The sequence below is a fragment of the Ptychodera flava genome, chromosome 7, assembly GCF_041260155.1.
Source record: "Ptychodera flava strain L36383 chromosome 7, AS_Pfla_20210202, whole genome shotgun sequence".
NCBI lineage: Eukaryota > Metazoa > Hemichordata > Enteropneusta > Ptychoderidae > Ptychodera > Ptychodera flava.
Window position 1 is genome coordinate 46,949,797 of NC_091934.1, and position 27,243 is coordinate 46,977,039.

A 27,243-nucleotide genomic window follows, 5' to 3' on the forward strand; every position below is an offset into this window, starting at 1 on the left:
TATATAGATATGTACACTTCAGGGAGGTTTGTTGGACAAATTAATTCTTTAATAACTTGCATTACATCATTCGTATTGGCATCAGTGACAGTAATTGGTATTTGTAACCCAGGTTTCAGCCATAAAATATGCACCATGCCCTGCCCGTCACATCTTGATTGGTCGAGCTGAACCACGTGACTGACCAACAAATACACAGTAATGGTTTGTTTATATGCCTGTGATATAATAAGATTAACAACTCAAAGTATTGTAACTTTACAGCTCAAACGTAAATCATAATCAATCAAAACATAAAATGGAGCACTTGTAGGTCAAGTTGAGATACTGCTTTTTTGAAAACATCTCCGGATTTGCCAATTTTTACAGCGCACGTGACAGTGCGTTGCGTGTTGCTCAGTTTCTTGGGCCCAGTTGACATTCGCTCCTGAAATTTCCGGAAATTTTGACGGTTTTCTTGGGTTTGCTGATAATATAATGGAAATAACAGACTCCGCTCTGACCATTAACATTTATTTGTGGGCGCGGGCTCCAGGAAAGCCAAATTAACGGGCAAGGCTTGCCTCGCCCGTTAATTTTTGGCTTTCCTCTCGCCCTTGCCCTCAAATAAACGTTAATGGTCAGCGCATCGTCCGTTATTTCTGCAATATTACAGAATTCTGGTATTGGGCCCTCCAACAGCTTTGTAACTTGACCCTTTAGGATTATGTTGATTTGTAAAATTGTGAAGTGCATACCTGAGTCTTGTCCATGACCTTATGAAGGCAGATAAACTTGTCAACTCTTGAGTCCACTTCCTAGGGACTCTTTGTGGACTGTGTTGCGAATTTGCAAAAAAAACAAACTTGATCACCCAGGTCAGTAATGTCCTTCTCTATGTGTGGGACAAGTTGATTTTGTAATGGACCTTATCAACAAACTTTGACAGACTTCCAGTGTATGGGACAAGTGGATCTTGTATTGGACCGTATCAACAAATCTAATAAACCTTGACAGACTTCTGTGCCAGTTTAGTTTTGGCCTTATCAACAACCTTGACAGACTTCCAGTGTGTAGGACAAGTGGGTCTTGTATTGGACCGTATCAACAAACCTTGACAGACTTCCGATGTGTGGGACAAGTGGGTTTTGTATTGGACCTTATCGATAACCATTGACAGACTTCCAATGTGTGGGACAAGTGGGTCTTGTATTGGACCGTATCGATAACCCTTGACAGACTTCTGTGGGGGTTTTGTATTATATATTATTGCCTGAATAAATGGTTTTATGTGCCCGAGAGCAGGTGACAATTTGCCCAATGCCAGGAGGGCAAATTGTCTCCTGCTGCGAGGGCACATAAACCCATGTATTCAGGCAATATTTTCATTACATGCCTCTTCAAATTAATGCTATATGACTTTTAGTTACATGCAGGGGATTTTCAAACAATTTTACCATTTATTGACCAGCATCAAACAGATTTTAACGAAAGTCAAAATAGCAGTGTCTGCACGGATATTTTACATCTAGCGTTAAGTGTCTACTTTGATGTCAAAAATGTTGAAGTCTTGACCGGGTAACCATGGAAACCGGTCAGTATATTGTTCACTGGCCCACTAACTCCCCGACAGACTTCCAATGTGTGGGACAAGTGGGTTTTGTATTGAACATTATCAACAAACTTTGACAGACTTCAAATGTATGGACTGGTTTATTACATATTTTAAAATTCAACATTTTGATAATTATGCTATAACATTGCAAGCTTTGGTTCCCTTGAATACATGAAAAGAAAATTTAGAAATTAACAGCTAATGTCAGATAATGATTCTGAGAAATTTCCAGACATTTGGATTGGATAAAACTACTGATTTAATTTTAATACCACGCACCATGGTGAGCTCTTAACCTGATTACGTTCTCATGGTAACATACTGTAGTTGCCATGGCAACCACTGAAGTACTGTACCATCGTCTCTGTAAATTATTCACTGATTTATCTTTAAAAAGAAAGACTTCCCAAAAAATAAATATTCAAAATGTTCTTTTTCGAAAAAAAGACTTCAAAAGTCTGTAGACTATCAGCCACCAAAGTACGCTTAACGTACCATCCAGGCATTCTCAGCTGGCATTTTACTTTGCAATGTTAAAGATGGCCAAGTTATTGGATTTTAGAGTTGTTGGTATCTCCGTGGCTTCGGCATTTCTTCACAAACTTAAAGTGACTAAATTACGAAATATCCAGAAGTATGTCTGTAAAATATTGGCTTGGTCTTGGTGTTTCAAAAGGCAATGTCACATAACTGCCTGTATTTAGCACAGCACACATCTAAGGTTAACAGATATCAACCTGGATTGGCAGAGGAATGTCAGTAAACAGTGAAATATTCAGAAACTACAGACAAAAAGACTGTATGTACATACATTTCCCAAAAGACACTACTACATAAAGCTTAATGCTGCTGAAGAAACACTTCACATAGCTTACAGTTTTTCCAATCCAAAGTTTTCAATTTACAGTCACCTGGGTATGGTTCTTTGACATCCATTTGAACTTCACCTTGGCTTTGGTGACATTGGTCTACCTGATGACAAAGGCTCAATGACAGTGGATATACTACCTACTGCACTTGACAGACATACAGAACAAGATTTCCAAATTTATTCCTGTCTGGAAAGCTCATCTTTTGTAACTAAACAACTTTTTGCAAAACACCATCATTCAGACACAGAATTAATCTAAGGTATCAAACAACACTAAATGAACACCTCAAATTTTCAGATCTTGGTTTACTTCTGACATTTCATTTGTGACACGGTCTTCAATTTAAAGTTTATTACTTATTCTATGTACACGGTGCGCTGGCTTAACACTACAGTATTAAAAATTCTGTGTCTTGCAGTAAATTTAGCATTTACTGCATCTAAAAAGCAAACAGAAAAAAAAAAAGATAGATACAGTAAATCTTGTGTTACGATGTCATTTAAATTTCATTGGTCACTGTAAATTTGCATATATCCATATACGGTATGGTAAAAGGTGTGTGCAAGCCATGCTTACATACAGCATGTCAGTATGCTGTAGGACTGTACAGTATTGGTGGCAGCATTGTATGGCATTCCAAGTGAAAATCAGTGACTGGATCCCATGGATGCAGGTGACTAAACTCCTCTAACATGAATTTTACAAGAGATCTGGTGTTTTGCAAATGGTTGTTTTTATGAGACTGTCATAGAAGTGGCCAAGTAGGGTGGTGTTGTACAAATTGTTGTATAATACAAACTATCTGGAAAACACAAAGGAAACAAATATCTTCTAATCTTCAAGAAGATCTTCATCCAGATTCACATCACTGGTGTCAATAGTTTCATCTAACTTTAAGTTCTCAATATCTTTGTCTAAATCAAAATCAAAATCTTTATTATCTAAATTTTCTTCTAATCTTTCTATTGCTGGTTGTTCCTTTGTTTCTGTTGGTACTTCTGGCTCAGGCTCCGGCTTTTCATCAACAACGCCGACTTCTTCTTCCTACAAAGATCAAAGGTCAAAAGGCCAATGACTTGCAAGTTTCAGCAAAAATTACATATGCAGAAATGGAAAGACCTTTGACAATACACTCTAGTTCAAGTAGGAGCATCTGATATGATTTGGTGGCGTGAAAAACAAGAGTATTGTACACTGACAATTTCATGTAGACACGCTCTATGTCCTGTCAGCCTATTAAAGGGGAAGTAGCTGTAACTTTTGAGGTATTTTCACAGCTTTGTTTTGAATGTCAACCACAATATTTTGTTTTATTTTGCTATAGCATGTTGAGGTATATAGTATTCTGCTTGTCAACTCAGTCTGTACATGTGTAGACAGAATTGTTATTGTTGACGAGTCAATTCTGGTCTGGACAAGATGTTGTGAACAGTAACAGTGCTTTTTAAATGCAGAGACGTAGATGTTGGCAAACTAAATAGTGAGTGTTTCACACTGGTTATTGAATTATTTAATCTTCTTGGAAACCAAGTTTGAGAAGGTTACATACAGTTCACAGTATACAGAACTTACACTACAATGAACATACAACTGATCATTGTAATACTTACATCATTCAGATCAAGGCTAGCTGTAGCTTCATTCATTTCTTCAAGCACATTTCTGTCATATGTACTCTGTGTAAAACAAAATCATTATGTTATCATTGGGTGCAATAATTCTGTCATATGTACTCTGTGTATGCACAACTGCAGGGTAATGTTGATAACTACTGTACACTGGGACACAATGTATAATGTTGATAACTACTGTACACTGGGACACAATGTATAATGCTGCAAGAAGTTCTATATACCATTGACACAGACTTACAGGAACATGTGGATACGCTGATGCTGGGAGGAGTTTTTGTGTTTTCTTCAGGTACTTTTCAGCTAGAAATCCTTCTTTCAGACCAACAAATAAATTCTCATACTCTGTTGGATCCGCTAGGGAATCAGCTGCTTTCTTGTTTGTCTTGGCAAGGTTTTCCCTCCAAAGTTGTACAATTCTGTCAAGATATGAAACAAACATTGCACGAAATCAGACAGCATGGCAATGATATGAAATTTGACAATGTACAAAATCACAGAAATGCAGCACAGAACTTAATTTTCCATTACAATGTAAAACAAATGATGCATTATCAATACAGATAACAAGGGTACATTAATTAATAATCCTTTCGCAACCACGGTTATTCCCAAACCAATTATTATCATGGCGTTTGTAGACTGATTTACAGAAAATTTTGGATAAACAGGTTAAATTAACTTGATAACTAAAATTTGTTATTTTATTTTCATCACCAAACTTCTATTGAATAGCCACTATGGTTACTTAAAGCCGCACTTTTCAATCCCTGGTTCTCGCATTAGTGGAGTTCTCCTCCCAGTCAAACACATGGCCAGTACGATGTTTGATTTCTATAACATTAATTACACAAACTGATTTCAATCTTTTGTCACCTTTTGCTAATCCTACAAACAGAGCTTATATAACCGTTTGATTGACGGTCCGGTTCAAATTGCCAACAGTCATTTATTCCCCAGCACCACACTCAAATTTCCTTAAAAAACATCTTCCAGTCACGTTAGAATTTGAATATAACCACTGAGTTCGATTGGCAGCAGCTTTGTGCTGACTGCTTGGCAGTCTGTCAGCGTTTTTGCGGTCGGAAAAAACTAAAAAAGTAGCATTTTCTGGAGCGTGTGCCCTAGTGTTACCTGCTTGGTGTCCACTTACACAATGAACGCCGCCATAGGTTGGCGCCCTTTTAAAGGGAGGCTCCGCCTTTAACATGTGGATGTGTATTCGCCTGCTTTGATTACAAAGACTGGCCAAACAGTGGATTCTCTTGCGCATCCTAATTTGCTAAGCAGCTCTTAAAGGGAGGGGACAGTGGGGTCATCCTGTCTGCAACTGTGCATATGGGATCCATACAATGGGTCTGCTGCTATGCACAACATATCCCAACATCCTTTGCCTGTATCCAAAATTTTAAAATGGCAGCTGTACCGAAAATGGTGACTGTGTGAGAAGCAGCTTCATATAAAACTTCATATAAATAGGATGTTGAGAATCCAATATGAAACCAACAGTAAAAATTTGTGTGTTTTCAAAGTCAGCACTTGTCTCATTTTCGCACCATATTCTAGTAAAATTACACTAGAAATGCAAGGAAGGATGTATTCCATTGACTGTATCTGTGAAAAGTTTGGGATGCTTAGCAATAGATGCTAGTGATACTCCCTCCTGGAAATGTTCCTTATATGGAGCAGTGTGTAGCTAGTGATGTGTCCAGCCACTAGAAATGGAGGGGTAATCAAACAGACAGCCAATCATAGAAAGCTTCTCATACCCATACCAAAGTGGAGCCAATAAAGTGAGCTGTAAGATGGTACCAGTCAAACAAACATTTTTGAACTCTGACCCCTTTTTTGATTCTCAAATTTACATGCCATTACTTAATGTAGTTTAGGAAATGAACATTTTGACATAATTCATCAATGACAATGGCAGATTAATGAAATAAACTTGCGTTCTGGGTCTTTGAAAATGTCCATTTTCCTGGTATCTTTGCACATTTTCTGGCAAACTTTCATAGAAATGCAGTATTTTAGCAACATTAAATTAGCATATTTCCAAACAACTCACCGGATTTGGAATAGTTATTTTTGGTTTTGTTTCTCTGAAAAAGGGGAAATGAAGGTGTATTTTACACTGAACTCCCTAATCAAAGGGACACAGCCAAAGTTTATTTGGCAAAGTCTTGCAGTGATTAGAAAGCTACAAAACTGGTGAACTATGAACATGTATCAAACGTTGAAAATGCTTTACATTTGTTTGACATTCATCACAAATTTCTGGGAAGAGGCAATGTTTATCAACAAGAAAATTGCTCAGTCGCCAACAGGACGACCCACCTCCATTTAATATCAGCCTTACACTGGTCCATCCTGAAAGAGGCCCACAGGTCTGCCCTGAATGATGTGGCTGAGAAAGGCCAACAGATCTGCCCTGAATAATTTGGCAGACAGAAGCCAACAGGTCTGCCCTGAATGATGTGGCATAGAAAAAAGAAAAACTGTGGCCTGTGCTAAGCTTAGATTAATAATACATAATGCAGCCACATCGTATCATGAGCACAGAACTGTGAGACAGCCTGGCAAAACAGTAAGTCTCATTGTATGACTACAGAAGACAAAGGAAAAGTAGTCACGTACTCTGATATTTTACTTGGCATGTGTGTCCTGGCTAAGAATGCTGCCTCTGGAAGTCGGCCACTCTGACATAAAAGATCCAGACACTTCTCTGTCCTGGAAAAAATCAATGAATGAATCTATTATTGTAATAGAAATTGGGGAGACATTAAAACTTCTATCATCACAGAAAGTCTGATGTGTTCTTTATAGGCAGTTATACTTGGCCAGTAAGTATTTCTGTACTGTGTTCAAGAGTCATGGTCAATGATACATGAACAAGGAAACCCATGTTAGAAAATCTTGGCAAAATGCTTATAGAAACAGGCTATCATATATATGTGATAAGAAGAGTGTGAAAATAAAGAAAGTATCAATGGCTGTCGCTGAAAGAATTGAAAGACATAATATCCACACTGTCAGTCTGGCAGTTACTTCGAATTTATGCATGCTAGCCAAATACCAACAATAATCAACACAAAAGTATTACTTACTGGCCTAACAAGAAGTAGGATAAAAATGCAACATTATTTTTGTCTTCATTCTGAGATGCAGCTCCAAGTTTTTCCACCATTTTGGCATCACCAGAGCATGTTGCCAATAGCAACAAGGCACCATAGTCTTGTGCATTATGTAGACATTCAGAAGCTAGTTTGAATTCACACTTTGAAGTGGCCAGTTCTGCCAACTGCTTCCATTTCTCTTCACTCTGTGGGTTAAAACAATAACATCAAAGATTTGCAGTATATCCAAAACCTGCTATAGCTCTGGTATATGAAGGAACAGTGGAAAATCAACACATGCACATGTCATATTAAACCCATTGAGTTTGCATTAAAACCCCTACCACCCCCTTTCCTGAGAAGAAAGTATCAAAGAAGGAAACCAAACTAATAAATTATGATTTGAACTTCCCTCAACACAATCCTTTGCTGAAGAAAGGTTGTTGGACGTTAAAACTGCTGACAACTTTTTTTGGATGATAAACATATCAAAACAAAATCTAAAAGCCTATTCCAGGATCAGACATTTCAAGGTTTTTATAGAGTAAGCATGGCTTTGGCAGTTACTTTGAATTTATGCATGCTAGCCAAATATTGAGGTAAACATCCCCTCCTACAAGAAAACAGTTTTGTTTGTCATACAGATTTACTAATTGCCCTTGAGGCGATGTTCATGAGAATATCATGATCATTGTATTCCTAACACTAATGATGGTAAGATGAAATCAATTATTTCCTGTACAGATATGCAGACATGTGTGATGTTTCCAGGTATTAACTGGACATTAATACTCTCCAGTTAGTGAAATCCTTTCATATGTAATGGACAAACTAGTGTTCCAACAACGAGAATGTGTGGCATAGAACAGCACAGTATTCAGTGAACAAAATGGAGGGATATGGAATACTATCAACATCAGTCTCACAATTGAAGTATGTAAGATATGCTGGTGTACATTCTTACCTCGGCTTCCTTTGCTATCTCATATGCTATCTTCAATTCTCCAAGTTGTAATGCTAATTCAAATCTGTGTTCTGGATCAGTTGACACCGCTAGGGCTTGTGGTTTAAATCCCTGTGAATGTACACAAACCAAACACCATCAAGTTACAGAGTTAAAAGAACAATAAGTCAAATAGTATCAACACAATAACATTCCAGACTGTTGATTTTCACAATTTTCAAATGTATCTTTCTTATCCCTTTCAAACAATTAGATGCACATTGCATTTCACCTGCTAAAGTGAAAGTCTATGTACATATCTCTTATAATTATTTTAACGTATTCAGACCCAATGCCCTGTAAACAGGTCTACAGTCACCACTGATAACAATGGCTTGGACAAACCATAGAAGAAAGAGGGTTAAAAGATGGACATCAAAGATCATCAAACTTCAAATTCTTTGAATGTAAATAATCATAAAAATAATCAGTATCAGACCTCTTCACTATCAATCATGTAAACTGAAAACATCAAATAAACCATACCTGTTTTTCCAGGAAGTGTGCAACTCTTGTCCTCTGTTCCCTTGGAATTGTGGGTAAAACTTTATCAGCAGTTTCAAAATCTCTTCTCATAACAGCTGTTTGGTATTCTAACACTGACAGTAGCAATTCATAACTGACAACATTGAGTTCTTTGTCGCCAAGATACAGACGATTATCACGGGGTATGTAACCCAGTAAATACATTACCCTGCAATTCAAAAGCATATACAACAAACATTTTTAACACATACAAAATTTTACCTAGATTGAATGATCTGCTGGCTCATGTGAATATTATACACCAACACAGACTACAGGGCATGGATGAACAGTCAGTGGTCTTAGTCTTGATGACCACTATAAATATGAATGAAGTGGTCCTAAAACCTTGTCTGGGTGCTCTACTCTTTTTGTCAAGTAGGTTGTATTGGTATGTGGTGTTTGACAAGACTGACAGAATTATTCCAAAATTGCAAGTTGCAAAGCTGTGCTTATGGACTTCTGACAACTGAAGGTGCTCACATGTATGTTGTTATGACTCTGTTGCGACAGAAAACACAAGTTACTGCCTTTGGAAAGAAATGGATATATCAAATGAACTGTTCATTTGAAATTTTGTGCATATTGTGTGCATCTTTGGTTCAAACATCAGTAACACAGAGAAGTACCTTACCTGTCCATGTGTGATATTGTGACAATTTCACCCCCAACGTAATAATTCAATCTGTTGACAGAATTTGTATAAATGAAGCAATCTCCAACCCAGAGACCTGTTTTCACACATTCTTGAATTTCACCAACAACCTGTAAATAGTTCATGACAAATTAATAAATAGCACATATTCAGTGATGACACAGTTTTACAATGCCTTCATGAATGTAACTGAAGTATAAATAAAAATCTGTGATCTACAATTTTCTGATTCAATGGATATTGATGAAAGTATGTATATTATCAGTCTATACTTACATCAAAAGCATCTTCAATGCCATCTTCAGTGACACCTTCCTTTGTTTCTTGTGCTTTGCTAACAGCTTCAGTACTGTATTTCAGAATGAAAAATGAATCCTCTGTGGTGATACACACCAACTCTCCACTATCAGACCAGAATATCTGATGACAAAGTTAAAGACATGTTCAGTTATAGAGCTTGAATGGGATCCACACATAAATGTAGGGTGTTACCCTAGCATGATTCATAACAGTCATATTGGCTGACGATGGAAATGTGAAGTCAAATGACACCTAAGCAAACACATTAAGTTAGTTTACATGCTTCTGTCATAAAACATAGCATAATGCTCTTCCTCAGATGTTACTATTCATATGTGACAACTGCCAGTATGAATTTATTTTTGAAATATCTTAATTCTTAAACTATTATAGGTGTAAATTGAACTTTAATTGTACTTATTTCGAGGTCCTGTATGAAAAAAATGAAATAAGACAAAACTGAAATGAAGTTACCTGTTTTGGTGCGATTTCAATTCTTCTAACTAATTCATTGGTTTCCCAATCATAGAATGCCAGGCCACTGGCAGATCGAACTCCCAGTAAAAACCCACCATAGATACCTATAAAGTATATAAAGCAGCTTGAAAACAGGTCAATTGAACCAAAGCAGCACTACAGACATCATCTGACATAGCAGTGATTCTGTGAAATACAAATTCACAGTTTGTATCATTTTATGAAAATTTGAGCCATAAGCTCATCGTAATGTATTCAACTTATCATCACAGATTGTACAGGTGTACTGTACATTGTTAGGGTTGGTAAGTGTGGCTAGTCCTGACTAGAACTCACTGGTCAACAATAACACTGCATGTATATAATGTACATCATGTCTTGTGCTTATATTTCAATATACTTTTGGGAGTAGAATTCCTAGAACAAAAATAATGAAACCTAGTATCAAAACATTCAGTATACTTCCATTATTGGTGTATTTATGATAATAACTTTTACAACATATCTATATCATATTGATCAACACTGTTATCCACTCACCTTCAGCACCAAAGTCTGGTTTGAAACTCTTCCGTTCTTTGAAATTCCTGAAAAGCTTTACTGTTGATGTGCCTTCCCTGACTGCATACCTATGGCGAAATAATAATATTACATTGATGAGATTCACAGTGATTTCATGAATTGATGGAATTACTGGGTTATTACACGTATATACTAACAATTTTACTGAATTTAGATTTTGCAGTTTGTCCCAATATTTTGAGATTCAAACACAAACTGTACAGATGGTTAAGCTAATCATTCTCTGTAATTCACCAAGGTTTCTGGGGAAACAAACCGATACCTATATGTTTAGAGTTAGTAAACAAATATCTATGTTACTTGGCCCAGTCAATCACTACATGTACTCTGATACAACACTCCTGGGATCAATGGAGTAACCACAGCAAAAGCATGGCAAATGAAAATTGAAAACTGTTTATCACAAAAATATTTTAACTGCACATTGCAAGTTTCGAATTGAGAAAAAGAACCATAGCTCTCACACATAATCAAAGTTAATGAGCATTATGTTTTAAGTCGTTGTTCATCATTATTTATAAAAATGTAGACATTCTATTTAAAATCTTGAGGTATGACTTACTCATTAGAATCCTGTGCCCAGACAAATTCTTGTGCTGATCCAAATGCTTTATTTCTAAGTGCCATGGCTGTGTAGATAATGTACTCACCATCACCACAGACAACAACAAACCTGAAAAACAATATTTTCATTGAATAAATTCCCTTAGAAGACAAATGTATGAATTCCATAGCAATGAAGATAACCTGTATTTGTACAGCAAAAACATCAGGAGGGCTTTATACTTATGTCAACAACTAAAATATTGTTGATTATATCATAAATGAAAGTTTTGGTGTCCCGAGACTTTGATTGTGCAAATTATGAAGAAATTTAAGAATGAGATTTCTTTCAACAAAATCACACCAAAAAAAATAATTATTACTGTCAATACCAATCTGAATTTGGTTATTAAGCTAACGTTCAAATATTTTTCAATGTCCACAAAAATCTGCAGTAACATTATATTACTAGAAAATCATCAGTGATATACTCACCTTCCATTGGGATTATGTGCAATTGTTTGTGGATAGATTTCACAGCTTCCCATGTCTTTCACAGCCAATGGCAAACGTTCTCCGTCTTTGATTTCCATATCTGCACAAAAGATGCATTGCATGGAGTGGATGAATATGTGAATTGTCAACAAAACTCCTAATGTATGGTAATACATCCATGATAACATCAAAATAAAAAATTTTGAACTATTTATCTATAGTATTGCGTGTACAATAATCAGACACTAGACTCACAGTTGATGTTGAACTCAGACCTTACTTTCCAAGAAAGACCAGTCTTACCTTGATTTTCTATTCTTTGTTATGTTGACACCTTTCAATGGGGACTTTTATATGTGACAAGCAATTATAACCTTTGTTAAAAGGAAATGTTTAGAAGTTTTGTTTCATTAGGTTAACACATTGGCTGGTAGCAATTAGAAATATCAAATAATCATCAGAAAGGGAGAGACAATTTAATTTTCTGATTCAAATGGCTGAATCAATTGAAATTGTCATTTCTCCTGATACCCCACATTTACAGTTTTCCAAAAAGTAGGGTGAAATTTTACACTGTTGGTTCTGGATTTAAAACTGTTGAAACAGATATACATGGCAATCGACACAGAACTTGAGCGCATTACCTGCCATTGTCTTCAGATTAGCTTGTTGGATTTCAGCATGTTTTGCCCAGATAATTTTACCACTTGTATCCATGGACATGGCTGGCTCCTCGCGACCAAGCTGTAACAAATAATTATGCGTATTAAATCAAAAATGTTTTTAACAGAATACAGTTTGTTACCCAAAACGAACATAGTCAAATTTTATTGCGAGTCATTTTGAGAATTTTGTTGCACAGGCCGGCTTCTCACAGACAAATTACTTACATAGAAAACTGTGCTTACCTTGACTATAATACTGCCCTCATCATAGCTTGGACTATATAATGCCCTCATTGCAGAATGAACATATAATACTGCCCTCATCATAGTCTGGACTCTAATAGTGCCTTCATCATAGCCTAGACTCTTAATACTGTCCTCCTCATAGCCTGGACTATTAAAAACTCCCCTCATCATAGCCTAGACTAAATACTGCCCTCATGCTAGCCAGGAATATCATACTGCCCTCATGCTAGCTGGACTATAATACTGCCCTCATGCTAGCTGGACTATAATACTGCCCTCATGCTAGCCTGGACTATCATACTGCCCTCATCATAGTCTGGACTGTAATACTACCCCCATGCTAGCCTGGACTATCGTACTGCCCTCATCATAGCCTAGGCTATAATACTGCTCTTATCATAGCCTGGGCTATAATACTGTCTTCACAGCCTAATATTACAATAATTTACAGAAAGAGTTGTGCTCACCTTGACCATAATACTGCCCTCATCATAGCCTAATGCTACATTGTTGGAGCCTCTGAGACATGCAATTGCCCACACTCTCTCCAATCCATAGTTCAGTGTGGTCTCCAAACGGTAAGTGTTTGCATGCCAGATTCTGACAGTACCTAAGATGAACAACAATGTTATTTTCAAATGTTAATGACAGATCTCATATATCCTTGGTTCTAGTTAACTTAAAAGTCTGAACCGTACATAAAGATTGGCAAGGAAATTTCCTTTCTGAGTAGTTATTTGCTAAGTTTCTGTCTGTGAGACACTTGTACAGTGCAAAGTGTTTTTATCAAAGGTACGATATACTTTGGGTACAGTTTTTTCGATACCTACATTTTCATAATTCTTTCTGGTCTACTGCTTTTGTTGACTTATTTTGAAGTGGTCTTGTTTTCGTGAAAATAGATCATTTAATTGGGGGGGGGGGGGTTGTGTTTGGTTAACTTTTAAGGTACACTATTTTTCCAGTACTAAAAAGAGAACGCTTAAAAGTTACTTAATTCGAGTAAAAGTTTAAAATTTTCTGCACCTAGGTGTGTATTACCTTAAACATGGTATGATGTATTCATTTTTTGAACAAGAAATATTACTACAACATGTGCTTTAAGCACTTTCATCGATTAAGCTTACACAAAGGACAAGGTTGGTTTAATGGATAGAGGGTGCAATGGTAGGAAAACAGAAATGTTCTGGTACATTACCATCTTCAGAACCTGTAAGTATAATGGGCAATTCTGGATGGAATGAAACACAGGCTACATTCTGAGCATGGCCCTCTAGTGTCTGTACACATGTCTTGTTCTGAAATAAGAAAAAGAGGTCATGAGAACAAAGAATAGTTTTACAAATCATTTCTTTGAGGGAGAAAAAAGTACGAGTTTATACATTTTGGCAAAAGCTTGTAAAGCATGTCACTTTGCATTGGTAAATCAGCTTGAAGATTTACAACTGATGGTAAAATGAGTGATGTGCAAATACAAGTGTGGTTTCAGACAGACAAACTGAAACTAAGCATCTCTTGGTATCTCTTGGCTAATGAATACCGAAAACTGACCAGATGACCACATAGTATGATATGTAATCAGCTGGATGTCTCTTGGCTAATCACATTGATGGATTGACAAAACTGAAATCAGTACTGCTTTACACGGACTATGCTGTGTGACACATACCTGATAGTCCCAGACTTTACTCAATCTGTCATCAGCACCAGATATAAGATATGGTTTATCTCCACCGCTGTAATAGTCTACACAGTTTACTCCTTTATCATGCCCTTCAAGTGTGAAATTTGGTGAGTTGGAGCCTAGTTGCCACACCTGTAAAGATACAGAGATATTAGAAATAGCAAAGACAGCTTATTTCTCTCACTTGTCTGTAGCATTTGGTGACTTTAAAGGTAGTCTTTCAAAAATCTGCCACACACATTTAGTTTCCTTGGCAAATATTTGTCCCTTACCTTGACTGTTCTATCAAGGGATGCACTGGCAAATGTGTTGTTGTCTTTGGGATTTATGACAATCTGCATCACATAGTGAGTATGGCCTTCAAATACTTGACTGCACTGCCATTTTTTGTCCCAATCCCATAGTTTTATCAACATGTCATCTGAAACAAAGAAGACAACATAATTAAACTCTATTAAACACTTTGATATTTAAAGTGTATTACAGTATCTGATACTATAAAGTGTATGCAATTAACCCATACAATTCTTTTCTCAGATCCAATACAGCTTAAAGTTATTCCTGGGATGTAGAAAATTATGGTGAACCCTTTGCTTGCCAAGTTCATATTTCACCATCAGGTCACGTTGATTAAACCTAGTGAAGCAAAACATGTCCCATATGGTGCATTTTAACAAAGAATTGAAGATTTGAAGGTCCCTGAAGACAGAGATACTGTAAACATGGTTTTTACAGACTAAAGCTGCCATAGCATACCAAACCAAGTGGGTGAAAATACATGGTTTTGGCTCAATACCGCTTTTTACTGACTTGGCAGATGTGATACTGTCTGGCAGGTAAAAGGTTAAAGGAGGCAAAAATAAAAATGTAGGCAATCACAAGTAGTGTGTGAGCTCATCGAATTTGTGCAAAATGTGTCTAATATTTCATTAATTAAAAACTTTTTTTAGCAGCTACACTTTATTGAGCTGGTTGTGTTTGCAGGCTGCTGGCTATTTTTGACATTCACGTAATGGTAACTTCAATTCTATACACTTCCCAACACTGGTCTGTAAACAAACAGTTAATGACTCTTGAAATAAAAGCCACATACCACTGCTAGTTAGGATGTATGGCTGGGTTGGATGCACAGCAATTGATCTCAAATAATCTGAATGAGCTTCAAATGCATGAACTCTTTCCAATGTGTTGTAGTTATACACACGTACTTGCATGTCATCCTGAAAAAATATTGAAAGTTTGGTAAGTAATATGAAAATATTAAAATTTGTTCAAGATACTCATGTTGTTATAATAATACTCAATGATAACAGCATTTAGATTGAAAGAGATTCAGTGAATTCACAAATTATAAAAGACATCAAATACATTGCTCAGTTAGAAAAGTTTTAGGGAAAAGCTGACGTGAAAATAGTTTACTTGAATCTAAGTATTTTGGTGGTTGTTGACGGGTTCCTCTGATTATATACTTGCAGTGACAGGGAAATGTCAACAATATTGCATGGGTGTATGACATTTAGTTTATTTCTTAGCCTTTAAATCTAGCTTAACCCTCTTTCTCCCAAGTGGTATGTATTTCTATGGTTTGTCTATGGAGCCTTGTAAAAAGAGGATTAATCTAGTCATACGTATCTGTGGTTTCTAGCATTCACTAGGAATTCAAATTACATATCTGTGTTTTCTAGCATTCACTAGGAATTCAAATTACATATCTGTGTTTTCTAGCATTCACTAGGAATTCAAATTACATATCTGTGTTTTCTAGCATTCACTAGGAATTCAAATTACATATCTGTGGTTTCTAGCATTCACTAGGAATTCAAATTACATATCTGTGGTTTCTAGCATTCACTAGGAACTCAAATTACGTACTGAACCAGTGACTATCCAGTTCTTCCTAGCCACAAATCTAGCACATCTGACTGGCAAATCACATACTTCAAATGACTTCACCAATGTCTGAAAGTGAAAAAAAATACAATAATTACACTCCTGTGAATATTTTGAATGCAAAATATTTTACTTTGAGGGACCAGTTAAACTTGCCAGTAATGCATTCAAAGTTGACTGGAAACAGTTCATCACAATATATATTTTGCCTCTGTACGGTTATCTATGGATACTCAGACCAACAATGGATATTTTGCGTCTATAAGATTACCTATTGATACTCAATCCAACAACATAACATCACTTTCAAAGTGTGGCAAGACCCCAGTATGTACAACAATTTTGAAAGACTTCAAATGTACTGGTAGTCAATTATATGGTTGAAATACAACACTAATTTTGCATCATTGTGATTTTAATATCAATCTTATAACATTGAAACGAATATTTGCGGAGTCAGCAATGAAAACAGGAAAGGCCTCAATCAGGAAAACAAAAGAAAGAGAAAAGACTACCCTGAAAGCTGGGGGCGCTGTGAACAGTGTAGTTTGATTTGCCTGTTTTTATTTACCAAAATGCATTTAAGAAATTTGCCATAAGTTAGATTATCACCTTTTAATGAAATGTGCCCAGTATTTATAAGGGGAAATCATTATTATCAGGTAAGTCACTCTTTCTTTGTATTCTTGACCAATATGTTTAAATATACCTGTGATTCATGATTCCACACATGAACATTACCATTGTATAAACTAGCCAACATCCAGGGTTCCGATGGATGCAAATCTACACTCTTCACACGGTCAGACCGTGCTGACAATTTGCGCTGTAATGAAACCAGACATAAGATCAAAGAACGACATATGAAATAAAATGAGATGTAAATATATTCTTATATGGTCGATAGAAGGCACATTTTAATCCTTTAAAACTGTATACTTGGTAAATCTTCAAACCCGTAAGTCTTTTAAATCCTTCACTTAAAATATTGTTAGATGAGTAACTCTGTTCAACTGTATCGGTTAAAACTTGTCATCTGTAGTATAGACCTATCAAACATCTACATACAAAACATCAAAGGACCCATCCAACATAGAAGAACAGGTTAGCAACAGAGAACTTAATGCAATTATTAAATCAAGACAACATTATATTTAGACTGTTTATGTCCCATCATGTCCTTGATATTAATAGAGTTTCAGCATCTTATTTTGTCAGAATTTGAGCATTTACTGACAACAGTACAATATGTCTCTCCAAAAATATTGAAAAGTGTACTGTAAGTTTCAACTTACCTTGACATCGAGTCTCAAAGGCTATATCATTGAGGGATGAAAAGTGGGAAAACCAAAGAAACAAATAATTAATACATCATTCTTAGTTGTATTGATCATGAATGGAAACCATCTTCTTCATTTCGACATTAGCGACAGTAAACCCTGTTAGTGTTACCATCTTGACAATAACATTGCGATGATGAAAAAAGTTTGTGAACTTGCTAACAAATACAATAGCAAACTCTACAGTTTTTCACTTCAAAAACACACACTCATTATGAAAGAATAACCTCAGCTATAAGTTAGTGCTTTCTTCGCCGTCTTCTCCAAAAGCTAGTTCTACACTATCATTGATTGAAACTACCGGTATTATAGGGTCTGATTTTAAACTTTCACGATACTCCAAAATTCCAAATAGTGACGGATGATGAGTTAGCAATTTGGAAAGGCTGGAGATTGGCAGATAAAAGATAGCATTCCTATTTCTGGAAAAACTTTCCATTTGAATATACAGACATGCAAATTGCAATGCATACATTGCAGCAATCACAACTTTGGGAGTTTGGATTAGGCAAATGTGTACGTCAAATTTCGGTTACCGATGACTTTAAGCTGTGTTTTAGGCTGGTTTTAGGAATAAATGACTGTCTTTCCGTGCTTTCGAACTTCTTGGCTTCAGCAGTACAATTGCAGTGTTCTTCATAACATTCTAGTCTACACTACTCGTGTAGTACACATGCAACTTGCAAGTCCATTGATCAGGACATCGACTGTCTCAGTGTTGGCACTTATAACAATAGTATGACAGTTAGCATGGGGAACGAAACCTTCTGTTGAAATACACCACTCGACTATTGTCATGAGTTACATATTATCACAGTCGTAAGCAAGAATTCTGTTTTTCCTTACCATCTTGAGCTCTTTCCGGCATCCACTGAGACGAATGGGGACGTGTACTGTGTGACGGACGCACAGACGTGGCAAAGTCTCGTGAGATCACGAGCAACTAAACACGGAAGTAAACGTCTGAACAACCGCTCGTGTCAGCAATACGCACCAAATTCACCTCACTTTTACTTTATTGTCGAACAGGTGAACTGAATTTCACATGGAGTAACTCAAGAAATCTCAAGAAGTCAAGAAATCTCGACTGTCCGGAAGTTGTTTGCGAGATTTCCGGACTGACAACTGGGATAGGTTATACCATTTTTTAATAGGTAGATCTAAATACAAAACCATTTTGTTTAGTGACTAGGCACGCTAAATTTAATTTTTTTTTAACATATGAAATATGTTTACGTATTCTCCGACATAAATACTAGCTACTACCTCTACACAAATGTCGACATGCACATCAAAATTCACTGACTTTCCAATCAAACCCCTTCCGTTTCAAACTTAGACGATCCTAACGCGGACATATTCAATTCCTGAGCGACTAACCAAAACACACGATGTTGAAGTGCCTAATTTTGCCGACTTCACCAACTTTCTAGAGTATCGCGTCATTTGCAGTGAATCAGATATTTGCGATTTCCCTTCTAGTTCACAATCTGTACTGAAGAAGTTGTTGAAACGTGAAAATGTCGTAAACACCGGTACCGCGACCGAAATACATGAACATTGGACACCAAGCTCTTGAAGTTAACTTGGCTGCGTGTAAACTGACAAGGGACAAACTCATATTTCCTGACCTGCTTTGGTGTGATCGCGAACTCAACCTGTGTAGGAATTCATTTTTAATATACCACCATGTCACAGCTGAATTCACTTTTACCGGCTCGGTTCCTAAGCCTGATCGCTCACCTTGTTATTGCAATTACTATACTATGGGCTAGGGTGAGTAACGAAAAGCAAAGATTTTGGAAGAAGCCCCTTCCAAGTTTTTGAACCTCCTTTTTTTTTGCTCTTGATCCCTTTTTAGCTCCATGATTAGACTAACAACGCCCCTACCCCGCGCAAATCGAATTGTACGTACCCCCACCATGGGATATCCCATGTTGAAAGTTTCAGATGCGGTTGGGTTTGGTGATGAAAGTCTTACCAAAGGTACACAGTAGAGGGAAATGTACTAATTCTTTATGTAAGGTAAATACTCTCTGAAGATACTTTACTGGAATATCATTTCATGGGATATTTCATAGGGGAGAGGACAGTACAATCTAACACTATGTCAGTGTTATTAAAAAATCTATGACACTGAAAAAATTCAGATAGGAGAAACATCAATGTACTGTCGTAAGTATTTTCATGGAGTTCCAGCAGTTGGTCTGTGGCCCAAAGTTTTATCAATTAATTTTTACTCAGAACTCAAACATTTCTCAGAAAACTAAGACTGCAGCAAAGGGAATTATATCCATCCTTCAGTATGATGACATTTTTTATTGATGCAGTCTGTTCAAGTGTGGAGAGTTTCTCTTTAGGATTGTGGGAAGATTCTGTGAGTTAATCGTTAATCTTCACAGTATTCTGGATACGATTCAGAAAGGCCATCTTTGCAGATACTTAACAGAGTAACTGCCTGATCATGAATCCATTGGCTTTACATATGTTAACCACATGATATCATGAAAAATTAACCATGTCATTCTTTGATATAAATTTCTACCCATGATGCTATTCGATAGTATAAAATGTAAATAAGTCAAATATGACAAAAATGATGGTGGTGATCAAAATGCAAACAAATATTATACGTGTATATTGATGGCGCAAATGCAGTGATCTGATTGGTCAAGATGTGAAAAGAACCGTGGTATATTTACAATATACCACGGCTGGTACATGGCAAGCTCTTGGCTAGAGAAACAATCCTTTTTTTACGTTCCATACCAGAATTTCAATATGCTGTTATGATATATGGTAATAGCAATAAAGCACCCACTGACGGTATACCACTCGATTTTGACCAGTTCACTCCATATATGCACTCGCTATCACTCATGCATATACCGGTATGTCATGAACTGGTCAAAATCTCGTGGTATACCATCACTGGGTGTGCTTTGTTGCGTAAGTACACAACTGTGATGTACAGCCCTCTAAAAGAGTTTATTTATCTTTTTTTCATCTTAGGATGCCAATGTTAAGGCATGTTTACCGTATGACTACACTCCAGAACAGTATTCAACTAGAGACACTGAGTAAGTATTGTAAACATTTTGAAATGCAGATTTTGATGTTATGAGTCCTATATTTATTGAACTTTAAATCCATCATAACTTTGGCAGGCAGAAATTTCAGATCCTATCTCATCACTCTGATCACAGCACTGTATATACCGTATTCCTCCGATTCTAAGACCCGGGGTCAGCAACATGAAATGGTTGTAATTATCAGGGGGGGTCTTATAATCGAGCCATCCCGCGTTTTGAACCAACACTGCTAATTTATGCTAATTTATTCACATCAATTCAGTATTACTCGAGACTTTCACACATTTTTGGCAGAACGTACTAAAGCTTACTTATATTAGCAACTTCTGACAAATTATTCTCGAGAATACACAAAGTCGAAAATACATGTAAATGGCAACTGTTCCTTCATTTTCAAAGATAAAACACAGCGATCACTTCCCAACCTAACTGACGAGTTGTTTTTTGATCGCTGTTAAAATTTAAACTGCTCAAACAATACCTGTTTGATCAAATGGTTTGTGAGGTGAAATAAAACTTTGAACAATTCTTGAAAGACCTAGACAATTCAAAACAGAAAGTCGATCATATATTCACCGGATTGGCATCATTCAGTTAACTCATGGCAATGCCATTGGCATTTGCTGCACGTAAAAATAACCAACCTTTCTTTCAATCTAAGGTCTGTGTCGAGTAAAATAATGATATGGCACTGAAATTCATGGTTGTCAACGGTAAGAATTCCTGATCCAAGGTGAAAAACTGTTAGCTACAAACAGTAAACCTGTGCATGAAATGGTAACACATACATCGTGGATCAGCTTGCAGCATGCAGCAAAACAATATGGCGGTCACTGTGGACTATTCTATTATATTGAGCAGGGGCTGCAGAAGGTTAACAACGGAATGATACAGAAAGAAAAGTATAAGGACAAAATTTAGTTTTGCCTGCCGTTCCAGTAAACAAATTTCAATGTTACATCATTTTAGCATCTTTAATGATTTTTCTAGGTCTTAAAGGAAATTTTAACCACTAAATAATTTACAACACTATGCTTATGCGTACACACCCTGCCTAACAAATAGTATCTCCATTACAGCTCTTCAATAGGCTCAAACAAAGGCCAAACGACCTTGAAAGTGTCAATGGGCAATCAGCAACATCAGCTGTCGTTTGTAAATATGCACGTTAAGGCTCTTCTAAATCATTAGATGGCCAGTCAGCAACAACTTCGTACTAGTGATCGTTGAAGTCATACTATCATCAATTTTTGAGTTGTGATTTGTTGGCTTTTTGAACTAAGAATTAGGTAGGGAGGGGTCTTATACACGGATGTATAGCATTTTTGAAAATCTTCTAAAAGTGGGGGAGGGTCTTATACTGGAGCGGGGTCTTATAATCGGAGGAATACGGTAGTCATTTCCTTGCAGTGATGGATACAGATCTACATATAATCCACTGTCACAGCTGTTTGATTTCTTTGCTGATACAGACCCTATGCCACAGGGTTGTGTCAGAGCCTGCACAGGGCCTGTCACAGGGTTGTGTCAGAGCCTGCACAGGGCCTGTCACGGGGATGTGATACATGTATTTTGTGCTGTGCACACTTTGCAAAGTCATGAGTCTGTGCAATTCTGTGAAGCTCTGCCCATTATCTTTTCTGTCATTTATAAATATTCTGTTCTCTTCACAGGTTAATTGTTGGTTTGTCATTAACCATAGCATTTCTTGGAATAGAAATCATTGGTTTTATGAGTGGTACATCAATGTTTATTCATTCCCAGAATATGATCTGTATCCTTTATTTTCACAATAATAACAAACCATAATGTCTTTGCTGCTATCTCAGGGGTGGGATCCACCTGGCTTACAATTCTGTGAGTGTTTGATAAACAATTGCATTTCAAAGATCCTAGATTTCTGCAATGGTTCAAAAAGCCAAAATTACTGGTACAAAGTTTTTCTTGCTTAATTTTAAACCCACTCAGAGTCTGTGGCCACATTTTGTCATTTCTTACCTTTTAATTTGTGTACAATCCATGAAAAAGCTGAAAGTTGGTTGTGGCTGTTACCCCATATTAAAAGCTGTAAATGTCTTTCAATCCTGAACTTTGTCAAAGTGATAACTTTACGCAAGCCATCTTTCACACCTTCTTTGAACCTCATGGTACGGTACTCAGAGCACATAAATGGCTTGCTTTATCTCAAGTCAGGTGAACCCATGCTAAATAATGTAAATTAGTACACTGTGTATGATGTCACGTCATAGCTAATTCCAATATACAAATTTTATGGATCACAACTTATCTTTACAGGCCTGAATCCAGCGTCAGATTTTCTTGCCAAGACATTTACTTACTAGATGACAATTTCAATGGAAAGCAAAAGGCTATGACACCTCCATAATTCTCTTACAGATTAGAACAAACTTGATCCCTTCAGAGAAACAAAATCCATCCAGTGAGGTGGCATATCAACATTGTGAATTCAACACGTGGATAAGTCAAGGTCATATCAGTTGTGACTGTAATCAAATTTGATTGCTCTATTTTGCTTAATCCAAAACAATCAAAATGATATAGAAAAGTTACCATGGATACAGCTAGAAAAACTGTCACAAATGTTTAGAAAAGGTGTTGTAAAGTATTGTTGGTATATGCTGAGGATTTGCATGAATTCATTCCTTAATGAATATTAATCAGCAATAGGAGCTCATGCCAGTGGAGCAATAGCATTGTCATTTTATTTATTTGAAGAATGGCCATGTTATATCTTCTGGTGGATATTTGGCTTCTGTAGGTAAGTTGAACTGATCACACTTGCAATAAGTATAAATTACAATATATTTTATTATGAGACTCAATAACATGATACTACTTACTGTTCCATCAAACCTAATGAGTTGGTGTTTGCACTTGTACACTGTCTCCAAAACAAATATTAAATTGGAAATTTTATTGCCTTAATGTCAACAATAGTAATACACTCAGTACAGGCTGTACAGTGAGCTCAACACTTTTCATATCAAAGCATAGAAGTAAATGTAGTCACCAAATAAAAAAATAGCGAATTTAATGCCACGTTTCAGGCCATATTTCTTTCCAGACTAGAAATGTGATATTGATGATTGTACTAGGCATCAGTGATGAAGATAATTCAATATTTTGGGTTAAGGCTAATTGTATACTAATGTGAAGTTCATTTGTCATTATTTGTTGATAATTTATAAGTTCATGCTAATCCAATAACATCAAGATACTCCCACACACAGTGTATATCAAATACAATTTTATATAGATGCTGGTCATGTGTTAATTTGACAATCTTGACTCAGGTCTCAGAATGTACAGATGTCATGTTCCTTTTGAAGCAAAAAATAGAACATTTTATTTCAATACATTAAGAAGACCCTGTGGTTAAATAGCAATGCATATTTTTTGTTCCAATTTGCAGTGCATTTCCTTTTGTAACTGAGATCATTGTGTTGATTGGTGTTCTTGCACTTGGAAGAACTGGCTAGATGACCTTTGAACTATGATGTTTGGTTCAGTAACTGCTGGGGTACAACAAGCAGTGCTGAGTTGAAATATCACATTCCATCCACTGAAGAATTCTTCACAAAAAGTGTTTTAAGTTATTTGTAAAATAATGCTAGTCTAAATGATAAAGCAAATTGTATTCTTCTTTTGATATTGTACTTGCAGCAATTTATAGAATCAAGGAAGAAGTTGTAAATGTAAACTGTGATGTAATATTTAAGTCACATGGTACAGCCTTGATTTGTATAATCATTATGATTCCTGTATACACGTTATCAAGCATTGCTTTTAATACAGTTTTACAAAAAGGCTGGGAGAAATTTTTCAAAGGATTACTTATTCTGATGAAGAAATAATCAGTATGCAGTACTTTACAATTTGAACCTTTGAGAATAATATCTCTTGAGTATTCCAGCTATTAACCTATTTTTTTAGCATTCCAGTCTATATTGTTGTACATGTAATATTGAAATATTCTTATGGGAGTAAAATTAACCTCAGATTGGTGCTAGCAGAAATTATAGATCAAAGTAACAGCATAGGGAAAACTATTTACTGTAATTAATTTGTTGTTTTTGTTTTTAATCTGTGTACAAATAATTGTGTAGATTTTAGTTTGTCAGTAAGTTGGTATCATACCTAATCATATGAAGTGCATTTTATTCTGAGCAAGTTTTGCCATCGTCAATGATGCTGAAATTCATGAAATAGAAAATATTGATGGCAGTCTGCCTGATGGTATTCACTCTGATCAGTGTTGTTTCAAAAATTAAATATTTTCTTTCCTGGAGTCTCAGTCTGTTTTGTTATCTACTGTGGATGTGCTTTCAATCAGTTGAGATTTTCTAACCAAGATGTATGCTTTGGACAAACATTGACAAACATTACCAAATAGATTTTATGAAAATCACAAGTCATTTGTATAGTTTCGATTAGAACATTGATGATACCTTAAAATCAATTTTACCACTTTTGCAATGTCCAAAAATGTTGGAATTGTCAAAAGATTATTTACTTTTGCATATTAATGATGGAACTCTGATGTCATTACAGAGAAGTCCAATAACAAGTTCACATTTCATCAATGCAATGTCTGTGTGTGTAGATTATCTATTTCTTGAGGGTCTATGATTTTATGAATAATCATATTTTGATGTTAATTTTGTTTTGAAACATTTAAAGCCTTCAGACCCTTTCCCTTTCACTGCAGGCCTTACAGATTTAAAACATTTCACAAAAGCACAAGAGAAAATTACATAAACATTTGTTCAGTCTTGTTTTGGTTTTGTTTGGTTTTTGAGCCAGAGGAGTATAACTATGAAACAAGGTCAGGGGATGGGTCAATGTAAATTGTCAACATGACAAGTGATAGCTTACATTCCATAGAACATTAGTGGTGGCTGGGAGTGTGGTAGACAGTTATCAACAAGCCACCACTATAGTTTGTTTTTCTCAAGCAGAGTCAAACCAGTCTTCTGGCAGGGGCAAACAAATTTTTCTTCTTGAGTTCATAGTAAATAGAGCATTCATTCATTGCTATACATGTGTATATCAACAAATCATTTCAGTACAGAAATTTTCAATAAAAAGCACAGAAATACAAGTATTTGATTTCTTTTTAATAATTTGTGGTTATTTACTTTATTGGTAATACAAGCAGCAGGTCACAGTCATTCATGGTTACAGTCATTCATGGTTACAAGATTGCTATGAAGTGACAGAAACCAATAAAAATCATATTTAATTCTGTACCAAACACACCAGTAAAATCCTGACTGGCTTTGCATCGTAATCTTATGGACTACAAGATGCCAGTATCAAAAAGGTAATGAAAGCTACTTGGCATAGAGAGAAAAAAGACATCCATAATCAAGTAAAAATAGAATCAGTCTGTAGTGGTGGAAACCCTGTATTGTGTTGACACTATTTGTGTGCATTGTTAACACTTCTAATATGAAGGCAAATCCATCGATGTAAAATTTGAATTAATCAAAACCATGAAATCTCATGTCCAGCCAGATGACCAAACAGAGAAACAACAAACTGGCTATGCTCAGAGTTTATGGTTGGTTGCATGGCCATAACTAATATGACCATCAAAGTTCTTTAATGCTATCCTTTTGAGATCTGAGACAGCATCATGCTATCAGGGACTGTCGACCACTGTACAGTTTGGCTGACAGCATCAGGGACTGTCGACCACTGTACAGTTTGGCTGACAAAGCAGACATTGAGCAGTATTTGCATTGCAGTATATAAACAAGAATGCGTAGATACATATGTTGCATTGACAGGGTTTTTCTTTGAACTGCGGCTAGTTCTGCGAGGCATGGTATAAATTGCAATACATGTAATTTCTTCATGTTTGTTTGACATTTAAATTTTGAGTCTTGCAATATTACACATGGCCGTTGTATCTTTCTTTCTCAGACCAGTTGTGAAATTTCTCATATTTCACAAACAAATCAAATTTTGACAATGTCGTAAAACACTGTACTTACTGAGAACTATTACAAATATATGCATCAAAGAAACCATAACAGAAGTGCTACTGATATTTTACATGTAAATCACAAATGTACAAGCTATTTAACTTGGCCTGTCCTAACCCTACCAAGTCCCAACTTTTCAGAGGCAGGTTCCAAATGGACAATGCACAGAATGATGGGTCTGGGAAGTTTGTATGACTATACGTAGTGGTCTCACTTTGTTTAAGTATAAGGTAAATATGGTACATGGTGGGAGAGATCTATTGGTAAGTATGGTACATGGTGAGTGAGATCTACAGGTAAGTATGATACGTGGTGGGTGAGATCTATTGGTAAGTATGGTTCATGGTGGGGGAGATCTACAGGTAAGTATGGTACATGGTGGGTGAGATCCATTGGTAAGTATGGTACAAGGTTGGGTGAGATCTACAGGTAAGTATGATACATGGTGGGTGATATCTATCGGTAAGTATGGTACATGGTGGGTGAGATCTACAGGTAAGTATGGTATATGGTGAGTGAGATCTA

At 36.2% G+C, this 27,243-nt stretch overlaps 2 protein-coding genes across 2 annotated transcripts; one reads left to right on the plus strand and one right to left on the minus strand.

Annotated features, from left to right (window-relative positions):
* Positions 1-1,673: 1,673 nt before the first annotated feature.
* Positions 1,674-18,735, minus strand: LOC139137729 (coatomer subunit beta'-like). The gene is made up of 23 exons (XM_070705988.1): positions 18,462-18,735; positions 17,571-17,591; positions 16,985-17,101; positions 16,258-16,344; positions 15,479-15,605; positions 14,658-14,806; positions 14,371-14,517; positions 13,900-13,999; positions 13,169-13,311; positions 12,435-12,534; positions 11,791-11,890; positions 11,315-11,425; positions 10,711-10,799; positions 10,168-10,274; positions 9,670-9,813; positions 9,373-9,503; positions 8,700-8,907; positions 8,175-8,285; positions 7,202-7,416; positions 6,732-6,824; positions 4,339-4,516; positions 4,077-4,142; positions 1,674-3,510 (listed from the first exon to the last, which is right to left on the minus strand). The coding sequence occupies exons 1-23, from the start codon at positions 18,462-18,464 to the stop codon at positions 3,298-3,300; spliced, it is 2,760 nt and encodes a 919-aa protein (XP_070562089.1). The 5' UTR covers positions 18,465-18,735; the 3' UTR covers positions 1,674-3,297.
* A 218-nt stretch (positions 18,736-18,953) lies between these two features.
* On the plus strand, positions 18,954-25,832 carry LOC139137731 (transmembrane protein 107-like). The gene is made up of 5 exons (XM_070705990.1): positions 18,954-19,391; positions 20,628-20,695; positions 22,381-22,481; positions 23,390-23,486; positions 24,141-25,832. The coding sequence occupies exons 1-5, from the start codon at positions 19,305-19,307 to the stop codon at positions 24,205-24,207; spliced, it is 420 nt and encodes a 139-aa protein (XP_070562091.1). The 5' UTR covers positions 18,954-19,304; the 3' UTR covers positions 24,208-25,832.
* The last annotated feature ends 1,411 nt before the right edge of the window (positions 25,833-27,243 follow it).